The sequence below is a fragment of the Erythrolamprus reginae genome, chromosome 2 (genome assembly GCF_031021105.1).
Source record: "Erythrolamprus reginae isolate rEryReg1 chromosome 2, rEryReg1.hap1, whole genome shotgun sequence".
NCBI classification, from domain to species: Eukaryota; Metazoa; Chordata; class Lepidosauria; order Squamata; family Dipsadidae; genus Erythrolamprus; species Erythrolamprus reginae.
In genome coordinates this window covers 68892815-68909634 of record NC_091951.1, presented here as the reverse complement: position 1 = coordinate 68909634, position 16820 = coordinate 68892815, and the positions used below count along the sequence as shown (strand labels likewise).

Below are 16820 nucleotides of genomic sequence, written 5' to 3'. Positions count from 1 at the left end.
AATAAAAATCAGTAGAATAAAACATTATTAGCAGAAGTTTAGAAGCAGTTTCCACGATACTTTGGAACCATGACGGTGCAGTGGTTATAATGCAGTACTGCAGGCTGCTTTTGCCGACTGACTGCAATTTGGCATTTCAAATCTCACCAGGCTCAAGGTTGACTCAGCCTTCCATCCTTCCAAGGTTGGTAAAATGAGGAGCCAGATGGTTGGGAGCAATATGCTAGCTCTGTAAACTGCTTAGAGAGCAACTGCTATTGCTATACTTGTGTTTATCTGAATATGTTTTGACACATACTGTTTGATATACTGGAAAGTTTTTTAAAAATAAAATATGTCTTGGAAAGACTAATGTTTCAATCTAGATTGGTCAGATGTTCAGGCTACTATAAGGAGTTTAGATTTATTACTAGACAATTTCAGAGAAGTATGAAGAAAAAAAGGAAAGAAAAAAGTGATAGGCACCTAGGTATCTAAACCGCATCCTCAAATATTTTACTGTATAATTAATATACTCATTTTGCTATATATTATTAATTTTCATGCTGCAATTGAGATAAGTTTCAGATTTATTCATCTATTTATTATCAAAATAGCTAACTATTAATCTATGCCTCTATAGAAATGTGTTTGTGTCTTTGTGTGTTTTTGTATGTACATGTACATACACATGATATTACCTGAGAAATACAGCCCAACTACCTAGGGTTGTAGTTAGTACCTGCCTGTAGTATATATAAAATGCGTGCATGACAAAACATATTTTTCTGCATAAAAGTATTCTAGGTAAAATTGCCTTCAGTCTTCTACTACTTTTCATGTTTTGTGACAGATATACATAGTCCAGAAACCACCAAAAAATAGAAATAAATAAAAATGAAAAGAAATGTCCGAGAAAAGAAGATTCCAGAAAACAATTTCAATAATTTTGTGCTAATCACTTGAATAATTTGCTGCAGGGCTTGGTGAATTCACTTACCTACTCACTTTCTCATTTTGCAATTCTAATATTTTGTTTCAATTTGGTTTATTGATTTCATTCTGCTCGGTTTGACCTTGCAAGGACCATTTGTGCTCTTTTCAAGTGCCACTTGGTATTGATTCTGCATCAGCCTATAGTTTCTATAATTGGTCTAATACTTGTTGGGAGTTGACTTGGCTTCTGAACGAGACATTCACAAATATGGGGAGAATTTAAAATAGTTTTGTAGTCAAGACCAATTATATTGGTAACATTATCATGAACATTTTGTTTGTATAACATCACTTTTATAGACAGGTGAGTTAACAAGCTGTGATACACCATGGGGCTTAGCTGGGAAGCAAATGGCACACAAGGAATGTCAGTTGTCCTGACAACAGAGCATATAATAGTATCTCTGAATAGTTGAGATTGTCATTGAAATATTGTGATGCACCACACTTGCTACAGAAAGAGCTAGCATTGTACTTCAATCTATGAGATATTATTGATGTCTAATTCTCCTTAAATCATTGGCTGGCGTTTATTGATGAATTAATGTTATTAATTAATAACAATGGATCATAACTGACAATTTTTCCATTATCCTTAGGAACCACTTCATAAGTAGACATTGAATAAAGGCAGAATAGCACTGCCTTTCCATTCAGAATATCATTTTTGATTTGTGTTTCTCCTCCTCCTCCTCCTCCTCCTCCTCTTCCCTAAAGGAATCCTTAGTTGTTCATATGATGATAAAATTGAAATTTTCACTATGTAATTCAAAATCTTTCTTACATTTTTAAATCATATTATTCTTGAAATCTAGAAAGAGATTCTAGAAAGACTATAGAGAAGAGCAACAAAGAGTGTAGAGAAGATTAACAAAGATGATTAGGACACTGGAGGCTAAAACATATGAAGAATGGTTGCCGGAACTGGGTATGTCTAGTTTAATGAAAAGGACTAGGGAGACATGATAGCAGTGTTCTAAGATCTCAGGGGTTGCCACAAAGAAGAGGGAGTTAGGCACCTGAGGGTAGAATAAGAAGCAATGGGTGGAAACTGTTCTGAGTGGTCCACGTCCAGCTCAGTTGATCACAGATTTCGAGGACTAGGAGACGGAGGCATACTAGCCAGTGTTCTTGCCATCTAAGTCGCAGAGTGAGAGTAGGGAGGAGTCAGGGACTGAGGGACCACAAGAGGCTGTAGAAACCCCCCCCCCCCCATTTAGGGTATTGTCCGAATCAGAGGACTTTGATGATTAGGAACCCCTATTAGATGCAAAAATAAGGAGGATGAGATCCAGATAGGAATATATATCTAGAAGGGGTCTTTGGAGTTGAATATCTCTATGGGACATTTGGCCACACCCTGGCAGCATATAAGACAGGCTGATGGGAAAGGGGGCTGTGGAAAAAGAAAATTTGCAATGGAGAGCAGAGCCTAGGGGCTGAGAGCTCTTCCTATTCCCCTGGATTTTGATTCCTGGTTTTGAGAGGAGCTCAAAAATATCCCTGAACTAAGTGAGTAATTAGTCAAAGCAGAGACATCAGTACTGAAGATTTATGACTTTATTCTGGCTGGCATCTTGGACTTCACTGATAAGACAGAAATGCGGCCAGCATCATATTCCTTTGCATTCACCTTTGTATTGCAGAATTTTGCTTGATAAAATAGATTTGCTTATTATTGCTTTTGAATCAGAGTTTAATTGGGTCTTTATTCCTGATAATTGATCCAGCCAGCCAGAACAGAATCTAATCAAGAAGTTAAGCAACTTAGAACTAAGGAGAAATTTCCTGAACAGCTTGCGTCCAGAAATTTTGAATGTTCCAACACTGGAGGTTTTAAGAAGATGTTGGATAACCATTTGATTGAAGAGGTGTAGGGTTTCCTGCCTAAGCAGGGGGTTGGACTAGAAGACCTCCAAGGTCCCATGCAACTCTTCTATTCTATTCTATTCTGTTCTATTCACTTATACATTACCGTATTACCGTACTTATACAATACTGTATTAATGATGTATTGTATTTTTTTAAAAAATTCTGTGACTCTGTGACTTGGTCTTGGATCATAAATAAACAAACAGTTAAGTTCTATAAGTTCAACAAAACCACCCTGCCAAATCCAGTAATAATTTAATATTGTCTAAATATTGCACTTTTATTAAATTAAATAGCACAGAGTGGACAATAAAAAGGCCATTTTGCCTGTGGTTCACATATTGAGGTTGCTATCAAAATTTTGGAATCAACTATTAACAAGAAAATTGGCCAAAAGCAATCAACAATCTTCAAAATCATTGCTTTAGTAGCCTCATTAAAGTTACAAAAATGTGACTAAAATAAAGCATTATAAACTTCCAATAGTATAGAATAGAGTTATGTGTATGTTTTATGGAAATTTATAGGATAATGATCGTACTGGCATCTTCTTCTTTTTCATAAATAGTACCTCTTCTATCCCAAAGTGACAAAGTTTCAGATAGGTAAAAGGCTCAGCCATATATAATCTTCAAAAGAGCTACATTGTTAAAAAACATGAAGTTCTTCCTGAGTAACCTTTGATTCAACAGTATATACAGAAAAATAGTCTGTACAGTATTTGGAATAATTTTATACTTTGTTCTAACTATCATTAAGATTAAAAATATTCTTCATTGCTACTGTTTCATTTCAGGGGTAAGTAATTTATCATTCTTTCTCCACTGTTCCCAATATCTTTGTTTTATGCAATTCAATAAATATTCAATATCATACACATAGAAAGGATTAAGTTCTAACTTAGGAGACAGAAAAGACTTATGTAGATCTGGTGTAGGTTTTATTCAGGGGTATATTCTAACTTATCTTGCAGCTGGTTTGCTTCTTCCCGTGCCACACATTGCATACTGTGTGATTCAGCTGCAAGCATGCAGTGCCAAAAAAGTTGCGCAAAAGCAAAAAACAGCAAAAAAACAGCAAAAAAAAAAGCATGCCCAAAACAAGATGGCAGTGGCCATGGACCTGGCTCCAGGACATCACCACCAGTTTATTACCGGTTCCATAGAACCAGGTATAACCAGTAGGAAACCACCTCTGGTTTCATTGCATACGTAATTGCTTAATTTTATTTTCCAAATATTCTTGTTTAGATTTTTTTTTTGCTTTTCTATTAAGCATATGAAAAAAAAACAATCTTTAATAATAATGCATTAAAAGCAGCTCAGACTGTTGTTTAAAAAAACGATTTGAACATTGTTTTTACTTACTCTATCAAAAAAGAAAAAGGAAGAAAGGAAAGAAAAAGAAGAATGGAAAGGAAAGGAAAGGAAAGGAAGACAGGACAGGAAAAGTAAAGAAAAGTAAAGAAAAGAAGCCCAAATTTCTTCTTAAGGAAAGGATTTTTTTTCCCTTGTAATAATTGATAGTGTTATTGAAGCGTGACCAGAAAATGCATTTTGAAGTCAAAAATATATGCACTCAAATAAACTGCAGAGGTGCAGATTAAGAGATAATTATATTGTTTTTGAAGCAGTGCATTGAAGAAGAGGGTCATTTCTGTCCCTGTGAGGTGAGTTAATTTGAGCAACATATGCTTTGCTTCTGTCGGTACTTTCAACAAGATGCTCAGTGTACAATCCATAGAATTAGAGCTGCTGGGATAAGTGAATATTCAATGAACTGACTGCAAAATAGATTTTGGTTAGCTATCCAAAGAAAGTTTATAATTCTGTGCACAAAATGAACAATAACAATGTTGTGCAAGGCAGTTGCACAATTTTCTCTTGCTGAGATAGAACAAACTCATTGCATAGTAGATATCCTTCCCAACATTTCTAATTGGATCTGGAGGCTGACAGAGAAACAAAATTAGCAAGTTAATCTTATATAAAAGAAGAGAAGGAGAAGATTAACATTAACGAGGGACATTAAGCAAGGTACTAATTATCTAACTGCAGAGTAACAGACATGGAGTTGTATTTAATGCTGCTTGTCAAGAGTGGAAATCATTAGGGGAATAGCTTTTTCTTTTAAAACATGCTCCAGAGTATTGGAATGACCTCCAGAAGTAATTTGGAAGACCTCTAGGAAATATAAGGCACAATAGATTAAGTGATATTGGATGAGGTCCACTGTACCTTTTTAAAGGAGGCTATCTCATTTCCTAGTTTTAACCCCAATAGATATTGGTGGGATCTTGATTGGTTTCCTCACTGAATAGACTCCAATTCTATTTAATTTAAATTAGGAAATGTAGGAAACTATTATTTTCATTACCTGCATTTTGTTATTTAATGTTAGTAATGAATCAATGAAAGGTTATCTCTGTCTTTCTCTCTCTAGATAAATGATAGATGGATAGATGGATAGATAGATATGCACACAAACACATACATACACATACATATGTGTGCATATGTATATGTGTGTATACTGCATATATATTGCATATATACATGTGTTTGTGTTTGTGTGTGTCCTTCTGAATGTAAAGCACAGGGAGAAAGCCTTCACATATGTGCGTATGGTATAAGGTGAATGGTACCCATCATATTTATAGCTGTACTTAAAAGATAACATTGTTCTTGAACATGTTAGTGTTGTACTTGCAAATACTCATAGAAAGTATAACAATGAACATATCACATCCAGTGGGAGCTACATCAATCCCAATTCTTAGTTTTAGATTTTATGATGATAATGATGATAATAATAATAATAATAATAATAATAATAATAATAATAATAATACCAACAACTACTACAACTACTTCCACTTACCAGTGGTAAGATCATGAACCCGAGAAGGTAATTCAAAACAAACATGCCAAAATACTTTGGGACTTTTGAATTCAAACTGAAAAGGTTTTGGACCACAATATACCAGACCTCACGATTGTGGAAAAGAAAAAGGTATGGAACATTGATGTTACCATGCCAGGTGGCAGTCAAATATGCACAAGAAAAACTTAACCGATATCAGGATCTTAAAATTGAACTACAGCGACTCTGGCATAAACCAGTACAGGTTGCCCAGTGGTAATCAGCATACTGCATGTTGTGCCAAAAGACCTCAGCAGGCATTTGAAAATAATAAACATTGACAAAATCATGATCTGTCGAGTGCAAAAGGCCACCATACTTGGATCTGCACACATCATACGAAAATACATCACACAGATGCTTGGGATATGTCTTGATATTGTGATACGAAATCCGGCATAATCTTGTTTGCTGTGTATTACTGCTTTTTGTGACAACAACAACAACAACAATAACAACAACAACAACAACAACAACAACAATGGACCTTGGAGGTCTTCTAGTCCAACCCTGGTTGGGTAAGAGACCCTACACAGAAATGGTTATCATATCTTCCCACATTTACTTAAATTTATAATTTTCCCTACTTATTCCTCATACTCTGCATTGGTTTATAGACATTTAAGCCCATTTTTATTGACCTTTTGTTTACTGTCTACATGACCTGTGTTAAACCTATGTTATATAAAGTACCTTAATACAATATTTGGTTTTATTGCTTGAAATTTATCACAAAATAAGGGGTGAGAAGAATAACAGAAACCCACATTCAGATATATCATATGCAAATTTTGAAGAGAAAAACTGTTAGACTATTGAATGCAACCATGACATATGGTTGGTCATGGTTCTATTTGCTCTCTGCCTATCCAATTCTCCATATCTTTTGATTACATTACATTTATTTATTGTTAACCATTTATTAATTTATTTAATGCAAATATTTGTTTGAAATTGCAATAGTTGAAGTAATATATATATATATATATATATATATATATATATATATATATATATATATATATATATTTGTTTTCGTAGATTTTCATGGGTACAGGTATGACGGTCTTGGTATATTCGGGTTTCTTCCCATGTAAGATTTTGAAATTTCTGGCGACGTTTCGCCTTAGAACAAGGACAGAACACCAGCCTGAAGATGACGAGTGAGACCTCGTCGAAACGTCGCCAGAAATTTCAAAATCCTACACGGGAAGAAACCCGAATATACCAAGACCGTCATACCTGTACCCGTGAAAATCTACGAAAACAACACACACACACACACACACACACACACACACACTGTATATACTATGCTTGGCCATACTTTTTCACTGTATTATTATTGGCATGACCTAAAATTATCATAAATAAACCTTCTTTTTATTAAATCCAGAAATGTTTTTTGCAGCAAGAAGAGGAGGTAGGTATGCTTGATTCATATTAATAACTTTGATTCAGTATGTACGATTTCAGGAATGGCTGTTAATATTTACTTCATGTTTTAGGAATTGATACCATAGCAATAAACAATCTTTTCTTCTCACTTTGTCTGAACTGAGAAACATAGGCATGAGCAAAATAGTTTATGACAGACATTAACAATAAGGAAGATGATTATTAAGCTATACACTATGTTTCATACTGAAAAAATTGCTACATTCTAGTTGTGGCTGAAATATTTATAACCATGGGATTAATCGATTAAGTGATTTATCACTTTTTTTACCACTTTATCAATCACCACCATCATCATAACCTTCACCTAACTACAGGAAGAAACAACAACTTTATGTGTAGCTGAAACACTTACCAATATTTTTTGTCCAAACATTTTTCCCCTCATATCCAGAAAGTGATTTCAACACTCCTTCATATTTAAAAATGTAATGGTTTTATAAATTACTTGTTTTTCACCTACCTTTTCAGCTGCTTGGGAAGTGCAAAAAAATATTGGAATGAAGGCAAGCCATACTATACATGTAGTGTACATAGTGAATCCAATGGGTTTGGCTTCATTAAAATTCTCTGGGACACCCCGAGTCTTGATGGCATAAACAGTGCATGTAACCATTAGGAGAATGCTATACCCCAAAGAGCATATTATTTGTAGATCCGTAATGTCACATTTGAGAACGCCTCTGGCTTGATCCGGTTCCATAGATTTATGTTCATCATAATCTATAATACTGTTTGGTGGATCAACAGCAAACCAAATGAAAACTCCAAGAAGTTGTACTGATATCAAACTTGATGTGATTGCTAATTGTGATGTTGGGCTAATAAGCCGGGGTGCTGTCACTGACTTTTTGCCCTGTTCAAATATACGATAGATACGGTTTGTTTTAGTCAACAGAGCAGCATAGCTTATGCACATTCCCAATCCCAGGAAGATACGCCGGAAAGAACACACAGCAACATCTGGCTTGGCAATCATCAAGAAAGTGATGATATAACACAGAAATATTCCTGTCAACAAAACATAGCTAAGTTCCCTTCCAGAAGCCCTCACAATGGGAGTATCGTTATACCGAATGAAGGTTGCCATGACAAATATGGTGGCAATAATTCCAAGCATGGCCAGAAAGACCGGGATGACCGCCCATGGTGAATGCCACTCCAACTTTACAATAGGGATAGGGCTACATCCTGTGCGATTCTCGTTTGGCCGTTGATTGTAGGAGCACAGCTTGCAGCTCACTTCATCAAACTGGTATTGGTAACCATCGCACAGTTCACATTGCCAGCAGCAGCTCATCCCTTTCATAATCCTTTTTCGTTCTCCTGGTTTGCAGGGAAGACTGCAGATTGAAGAAGGGGTTTTCTTCACTCCTTTGCCCCACTGCATTTCATCCATCTAAGAGTAAAAGAACATAGAATAAGTGAGACTGCTTATTCAGAAGTGACTGTCAAGTAGGCCTAGTGGATTGGTGAGTTGATTAACAAAGAGAAATGAATATAAATATATTGCAGTAAAGAAAAGAGATGGTAGCAGCCAGGAAGAAAATGAGAACTGTTGCTGAGGGAATAAGAAATAGAAATAAAAACTCCATGAAGAAGCAAATACTAAAGGAAATAAAGGTTATTACCGTAGGGAAATAGCATGGAAATAGTTTCGATGGAAACCCACATAATTGGAACAATGCATTTTCTCCTGTTAGCATAGCTTTCCTTGCATTATTATAGCATTCTTACCTTGTGACCATAGAGCAAATCCTTGGTTAATTGGCATAATCTTTTAGAACATGAAAAGTCCATTTTGTAGAATTTGTTTAACGTTACAGTCATAGTTTACTGAACAGTAAAACCTGAATAATCATGACTCTTAAAGTTTTCTTGAAAGAGGCCTTTATAACTTCTTTCCAAATCCTGAATTAATTCTTTCCCAACACTGAAGTGTCTACTCTCCAACCTTTTTCTAAGCAGCCTTGAATCACCTATATGTGAGACGGTTGGCTATATAATTTTAAAGAAATAAACAAGTAATTAAAATTGGAAGCACATTTTGATTTATACAGTAAAATGGTAAGGTTTCTCCCACACATGTGCTAGTAGTTCCCGACCCTAGGGGATGGTGCCCATCTCTGTTTCTAAGCCAAAGAACTAGCGGTGTGTGAAAATGTTACCGTGGCTGGCCTGACTAGGTTTAGGGAGCACTGTTACCTTCCCACAAAAGTGATCCCTACTTTTCTATTTGCATTTTTTAGGTGTTTTCAAACTGCTAGGTTGACAGTATGCATGTACAGTGATCTAAATTCACATTGACTTTCAGGAATCCTGACCCACATCTCCCCCCCCCCCCCTCCACTGGAAAAATGTGAATGACAGCAACATGGCAGAATCTCCCTATCCCTTATCTGTATTAAACATACTATTTCAACATGGCTATTTCAAGCAAGCCTGTCAAGGATTTTTATTTTATTTTTTAAACAAAGATCTCCAGTAAGTATAGCTGCTGCCTGTGTTAGTCCAGGCAAGTGGAAACTGATCCAAATTTTTAATCTTTTTTTTTCCTGAAGTGCCTTACTATATGTTAAATAATGAGTTCCACTGAGTTCCATTTACCAAAGCTACAGATTTACATTGAGTGACATTGAAAAGATGATTGATAGACATCCAAATTTCCTCGGAACTCACAATGGACTGAACATTCTGTTTCAGAATAAGGATTTATTTGTCTTTGTACGTGCAGACTATTTTTCTAAGCCACATTATAATACAGTCTGGCTGTACTAACAGAGACAATGACTAGAACAAAAATCGCTTTGTTCTTTACTACATAAATTGGCCATGTATGAGTTTCAAAAGAACAAGATATTATTCACTGTGGACAAAAAAACCCCTAGTGAATTAAAGTTGTATGCCATATTCCAAGGCAACAGTGGAAAAATAGTCAGAGGAATATCTCTAAGAATTATTTTTTAAAGATTCTTGCACAACGTGCTAGGAACAGTACTTTGAATAGAATAGAGCTGGAAGGGAGCTGGGAGGTCTTCTAGCCTAGCCACCAGCTCTAGCAGGAGACTCTATACCAGTAATAGCGAACCTTTTCTTCCTCGGGTACTGAAAGAGCATGTGCGCGCACTATTGTGCATGCATGGGTGCCCACACCCATAATTCAATGCCTGAGAAAGGCAAAAACAGTTTCCCCCACCCTCCTGGAGGCCCTCTAGAAGCCAGAAATGGCCTGTTTGCCAACTTCTGGTGGACCCAGTAGGCTTGTGTTTTGTCCTCCACAAGCTCCAGAGGATTAGATTAGATTAGATTTATTGGATTTATATGCCGCCCCTCTCCGCAGACTCGGGGCTGCTCACAACTATGGTAAAAACAGTACATAGTAACAAATCTAATATTTAGCAATCTAAATTAGTTTTATGTTAAAAAGTCCATCAAAGAAACCCCAATGTATAAAAGACAAGCACACAATCAATCATACACCAAAACTACATGGGCGAGGGGGAGATGTTTCAATTCCCCCATGCCTGACGGCAGAGGTGGGTTTCAAGGAGTTTCCAAAAGGGTGGGGGAAATCCTAATCTCTGTGGGGAGCTGGTTCCAGAGGGTCGGAGCCACCACAGAGAAGGCTCTTCCCCTGGGTCCTGCCAGACGACATTGTTTAGTCGACGGGACCCAGAGAAGGCCAACTCTGTGGGACCTAACCGGTCGCTGGGATTCGTGCGGCAAAAGGCGGTCCCGGAGATATTCTGGTCCAGTGCCATGAAGGGCTTTATAGGTCATAACCAACACTTTGAATTGTGACCGGAAACTGATCGGCAACCAATGCAGACTGCGGAGTGTTGGAGTAACATGGGCATATTTGGGGAAGACCATGATTGCTCTCGCAGCTGCATTCTGCACGATCTGAAGATTCTGAACACTTTTCAAAAGTATCCCCATATGGAGAGCATTACAGTAGTCGAGCCTTGAGGTGATGAGGGCATGAGTGACTGAGAGCAATGAGTCCCAATCCAAATAGGGCCACAACTGGTGCACCAGGCAAACCTGGGCAAATGCCTCCCTTGCCCCAGCTGAAAGATGTTTCTCTAATGTGAGCTGTGGATCGAGGAGGACACCCAAGTTGCGGACCCTCTCTGAGGGGGTCAATACTTCCTCCCCAGGGTAATGGACGGACAGATGGAGATGCCCTTGAGAGGCAAAACCCACAGCCACTCCATCTTATCCAGGTTGAGTTTGAGTCTGTTGACACCCATCCAGGCCCCAACAGCCTCCAGGCACTGGCACATCACTTCCACTGCTTCATTGACTGGACTCCAGAGGCTTCCCTGGAGCCAGGGGAGGGTTAAATCACCATCCCGCATCCCCCTCAGAGGCTCTCTGGAAGCCAAAAACACCCTCCCAGAGCCTCTGTGTGAGCCAAAAATCAGCTGGCTGGCACGCACATGCACGTTGAAGCTGATCTAGGGCAACGGTTTGCGTGCCAGCAGATATGGCTTCACGTGCCACCTGTGGCACCTGTGCCATAGGTTTGCCATCACTGCTCTATACCAGTCAATGTCAAGGCTCTTCTTAAAAACCTCCAGGGATGAAGCACTCACAACTTCTGAAGGCAAGTGTTCCACTAGTTAATTGGTGTCATTGTCAGGAAGTCTCTCCTTGGTTCTATGTTGCTTCTCTCCTTAATTATTTTCCATCCATTGTTTCTTGTCTTGCCTTCTGGTGCTTTGGAAACTAAGTTAGAAACATAGAAACATAGAAACATAGAAGTCTGACGGCAGAAAAAGACCTCATGGTCCATCTAGTCTGCCCTTATACTATTTTCTGTATTTTATCTTAGGATGGATATATGTTTATCCCAGGCATGTTTAAATTCAGTTACTGTGGATTTATCTACCACATCTGCTGGAAGTTTGTTCCAAGGATCTACTACTCTTTCAGTAAAATAATATTTTCTCATGTTGCTTTTGATCTTTCCCCCAAGTAACTTCAGATTGTGTCCCCTTGTTCTTGTGTTCACTTTCCTATTAAAAACACTTCCCTCCTGGACCTTATTTAACCCTTTAATATATTTAAATGTTTCGATCATGTCGATCAAGTTGACTCTCTCTTCTTTGTGGAAGCTCCTCAAATACTGGAATCCTATTACCTTATTAATTATGCCTTTGTTAATACAGTGATCCCCCGGTTATTGCGTCCCCGACCATTGCAAACAGGGTAATTTGCTATTTTTGAACCCGGAAGTCAAAACACCATCTGCGCATGCGTGCCCTTTTTTTCTATGGGCACGCATGCGTAGATGGCGCCGGGCAGATCAGCTGCTAGGCGGCTTCCCTGGGTCTTCCCCCTCTTGCTGGCGGGAGGGCGAAGCCCCCCCCAGCACCCGCTCGCCCGCCCTTCGCCCTTCGCCTGGGAAGTTCGCCAGGAGTCAGCGGAGAACGGCGCACCTGTTTTAAAACGATCGGAGCCGGCCTGGGGGGGCTTCCCAGCAACCCCCGAGCCCCCAACCCGGGCTCGGGGGTTGCTGGAAAGCCCCCCCAGGCCGGCTGCGACGTTTTAAAACACGCGTGCCGCTTCGCAGCTGTCTCCTGAAGCCGAACGCTAACTTCCGCGTTCGGCTTCAGGAGACAGCTGCGAAGCGGCGCGGGTGTTTTAAAACTTCGCCGCCGACATGGGGGGCTTGCTAGCACCCCCCAAACCCGGGTTGGGGGTTCGGGGAGGGGGTGCTAGCGAGCCCCCCATGTCGGCGGTGAAGTTTTTAAACACCCGCGCCGCTTTCCAATGAGTCCCGAAGACAAACGCAGAAGTTTGACATTTGTCTTCGGGACTCATTGGAAAGCGGCGCGGGTGTTTTAAAGCTTCGCCGCCGACATGGGGGGCTCGCTAGCACCCCCCAAACCCGGGTTGGGGGTTCGGGGGGGTGCTAGCGAGCCCCCCATGTCGGCGGCGAAGTTTTAAAACACCCGCGCCGCTTTCCAATGAGTCCCGAAGACAAACGCAGAAGTTTGACATTTGTCTTCGGGACTCATTGGAAAGCGGCGCGGGTGTTTTAAAACTTCGCCGCCGACATGGGGGGCTCGCTAGCACCCCCCAAACCCGGGTTGGGGGTTCGGGGGGTGCTAGCGAGCCCCCCATGTCAGCGGTGAAGTTTTAAAACACCCGCGCCGCTTTCCAATGAGTCCCGAAGACAAACGCGGAAGTTTGACATTTGTCTTCGGGACTCATTGGAAAGCGGCGCGGGTGTTTTAAAACTTCGCCGCCGACATGGGGGGCTCGCTAGCACCCCCCCGAACCCCCAAGCCGCGCCGCCCCCAATCTTCGGCTCCTCGCTAGCGCTGCGGAAGTAAAAACACCATCTGCACATGCGCAGATGGTTGTTTTACTTCCGCAGCGCTACTTTGCGAAAACCCGCTCGTTGCGGGGGGTCCTGGAACGGAACCCTCGCAACGATCCGGGGATCACTGTACTGCTATTAATTAGGTCTGGCACAAGAGGCAAACTTTGGGTTTCATCTACTAAAGAATGTGACTTCACATTTCTGTCACAGGCGGATATTGTATTGTGACCTACTGATATATTTCACAATTCTTCAAATTTTGGGGTACTGCAGATGGTATAAGATCACCCAAATCTAAATAAATAAATAGACAAGTGAGATATTACTACTAGAATTAATTTTGCTACTATGTATTCATAATTGAAGAATTGAAGAATTTGGGTTTACCTTGCTATCAATAGTCCCTGTTGCTCTCTTCAATTAGATTATAAAGCGGCAACAGGGAGATGGATGGATGAATGGAGAGGTGGCCTTGCTAATACATACACTATAGTCTATACGGGTTGCAGATAAAGATATCTGGATTTCAATATAGACAGATTTAATATTTAGATTTTTTTTGCAACATTTTCTGATCAATTTTTTCTTGAACATATCATTTCTGGCAGGCCCATCCCTTCTATTTTTAATGTCCGGTATGTTCAAAAGATGAACTAGAGCAGGGGTGTCAAACTTGATTTCATTGAAGGCCACATCAGGGTTAGATTTGACTTTGGAGGACTGGGGGGGGGGTTGGCCAGGGGATATGGCTCGGGTGAGCAAGGCCAGGGCCAGCTTGATGTCACTCTAAAAGGCTTTATTTTGGGTTGCAACAGCCTCCTGCAGCCCTCTGCAAGCAAAAACTGGGCTTGGGGGGGCATGTATGGCCTGACCATGCTCTGTTTTCAGCCATGATGGTCTCCTGCGAACCACTGCCAGTAAAATTGGAGCTCCTTCCTGGCAAAGAGCTGCAGGAAGCCATTGTGGATGAAAATGAAACATTGGAAGGCCGCATGCTCTGTTTTCTTGGGACAGGCACTGAAGCTCAGTCCTTCATTGTTTCCAGGGCAGTCCTGTGGGCTGGATCTGGCCTCTGTACCTTGTGTTTGACAGCCCTAGGTAGAGAGCGTGGTGAAAAGAAAAAAACTGACAGGTGAGGAGCACAGTATTATTTACAATCTCATGTAATATTAGATGACCTGCACAATCTCAAAAAAGTTGGCAATGGTCATGTCATTTTATTTTTCTTGGATACATGCAAGCAGGAGGTCAAAATAAATCAGAATGTAGATTCACTAAAAAGGACTGCACGTAAGGATTTAACAGATTCTTCTAACCCTTTCACTGTTTAATATGTCCTTAAAAATTAAATGTATTTCCTTTGCACTGAACAGGGTGGCTTGTTGTTTGATACTGACAATGGTCATTACAATCATGGGGTCTGTTATATGAGATTGGCAGCTCTTACCTGCCAATAAGGAGGCTGCTGCAACCTGCATCCTTTGCTGTGTCTGAATGGTCTTCTAGGGCAACCCCATGTAAAGATAATTGCAGCAGACAAGCATTTCTTAAAGTGTTCTCCGAGAAACCCAAGACTCACTCAAGGGTCCTCGAAACAAAAAAAAATATTTGCCAACCTATTTTGAAAAGTAATACAATATTAATAATCTCATCAAACAATCATGAGAAGTGGTAGTAGCAGTGAATGCATCAATGTGCTTACTGTCCTTGTCTTACTGTCTCCATTTATCTTTTCTGTTCTGTTCTGTTCTACTCTATTCTTACTTCCTTCATTTTATGTCTATGTTTATACCAGGGGTGGGTTGCTGCTGGTTTGGACCGGTTCTTTAGAATCGGTAGCAAAAATTTGCCACCACTTACCAAACTGGCAGCAGTGACCTCTCTCCCAAACCAGTCCTCCAATCCATGTGCCTTGCAAAAAAACCACCTCTGCGCATGTGCAAAGGTGTCTGCACATGTGCAGAGGGTCATTTCCATGAAGTGATGTATGTGCGTGCATATGAATGTAATGAGTGTGCATGCAAAATACACACTTCCATTGCGAATGAAGGCAAGTGAAACCCAATGGAACAACTTGCCTCCAGAAGTTGTGAATGCCTTATTGCTGGAGACTTTTAAAAGACAATCATTTTTCTGAAATGGTATAGATAGTGATGGGCTCCTACAGGAACGGTCAGGAACGCAGTTCTGGGAGCAAAATTTGGAGCTCCATCCCAGAGCACCCAATTTGCACTGAAAGATGTTGAAATAAAATGCATAAGCCACGCCCACAGTAGAGTAGTAAAAATTTTGGTAGCCCATTACTGGTTATAGGGCAGTGATGTCAAAACTTTTTTTTCCCCTCAGATGCCAAAAGAGTGTGTGTGCATGCTATGGGTGCCCACACCCATAAGTCAATGCCTCTGTGTGAGCCAAACATTAGCTGGCCGGCACACACATTCATATTGGAGCTGAACTAGGGCAACATGTTAGCAGATACGGCTTCGCATGCTACCTGTGGCACCCATGCCATAGGTTCACTATCACTGGAATAGGATCTCTTGCTTAAACAGGGGGTTGGAGTAGTACACCTCCAAGGTCCCTTCCAACTCTGTTATTCTGTTAAAGAAATATTATCAAGTCATTAACATAAATCAAAGATGAATAGAAGGTGGGGATGTAAAATGTTAACTTGGTACTATTCACTTGGTACAGAGTCCAGTGAAGGGCTACCAAAATTTTTACTACCACACTATGGGCATGGCTTATGCAGGACACTCTGCATTTTCTTTTAACAACTTTCAGTGCAAATTGAGTGCTCTGGGGTGGAGCTCCATTTTTGCTACTCCACTGTGTCTCCCCTCCCCCTCCCCTGGTCCGGGCAGTATCCCACCCTTAGTACAGACAAGGGAAAATATTTCATCATGGGCCTTGATTCATGAAAAACCTTCTTTTATTTAAATTGTGATGTTTTCATTTAATAAAATACCTAGTATCAATAACAAAAGTGGATGAACTTTTGATTAGATACAGAAGCTACCCATTGAAACAAGGTAAGTTTTGTTTTAACTTACTGCATACTGTACAGTACTGTAGTACCTCTAGATACGAGCTGCTCCACATGCGAGTATTCCAAGATACGAGCCACGGGGGGAGAGAAATTTCTTTTTGAGACCCGAGCTCAAATTCGGGATACGAGCTGAGCGTCCACTAGGTGGCGCAAGAATCCTTGCTTCTGGTTATCTCGGCAGGGAAAAACAAAGGCTAAAGACATTTGTTC

The 16820-nt window shown here is 40.1% G+C and overlaps 1 protein-coding gene across 5 annotated transcripts in view; it reads right to left on the bottom strand.

Moving 5' to 3' along the window:
* GRM7 (glutamate metabotropic receptor 7) overlaps positions 1-16820 on the bottom strand; it is a 553799-nt gene that overhangs the window by 101838 nt on the left and 435141 nt on the right. For all 5 annotated transcript variants that reach the window (XM_070738269.1, XM_070738272.1, XM_070738271.1 and 2 more), the window contains exon 8: positions 7691-8626. In XM_070738269.1, the coding sequence (XP_070594370.1) occupies positions 7691-8626 (936 nt within the window). The remainder of the gene's footprint in view (positions 1-7690; positions 8627-16820) is intronic.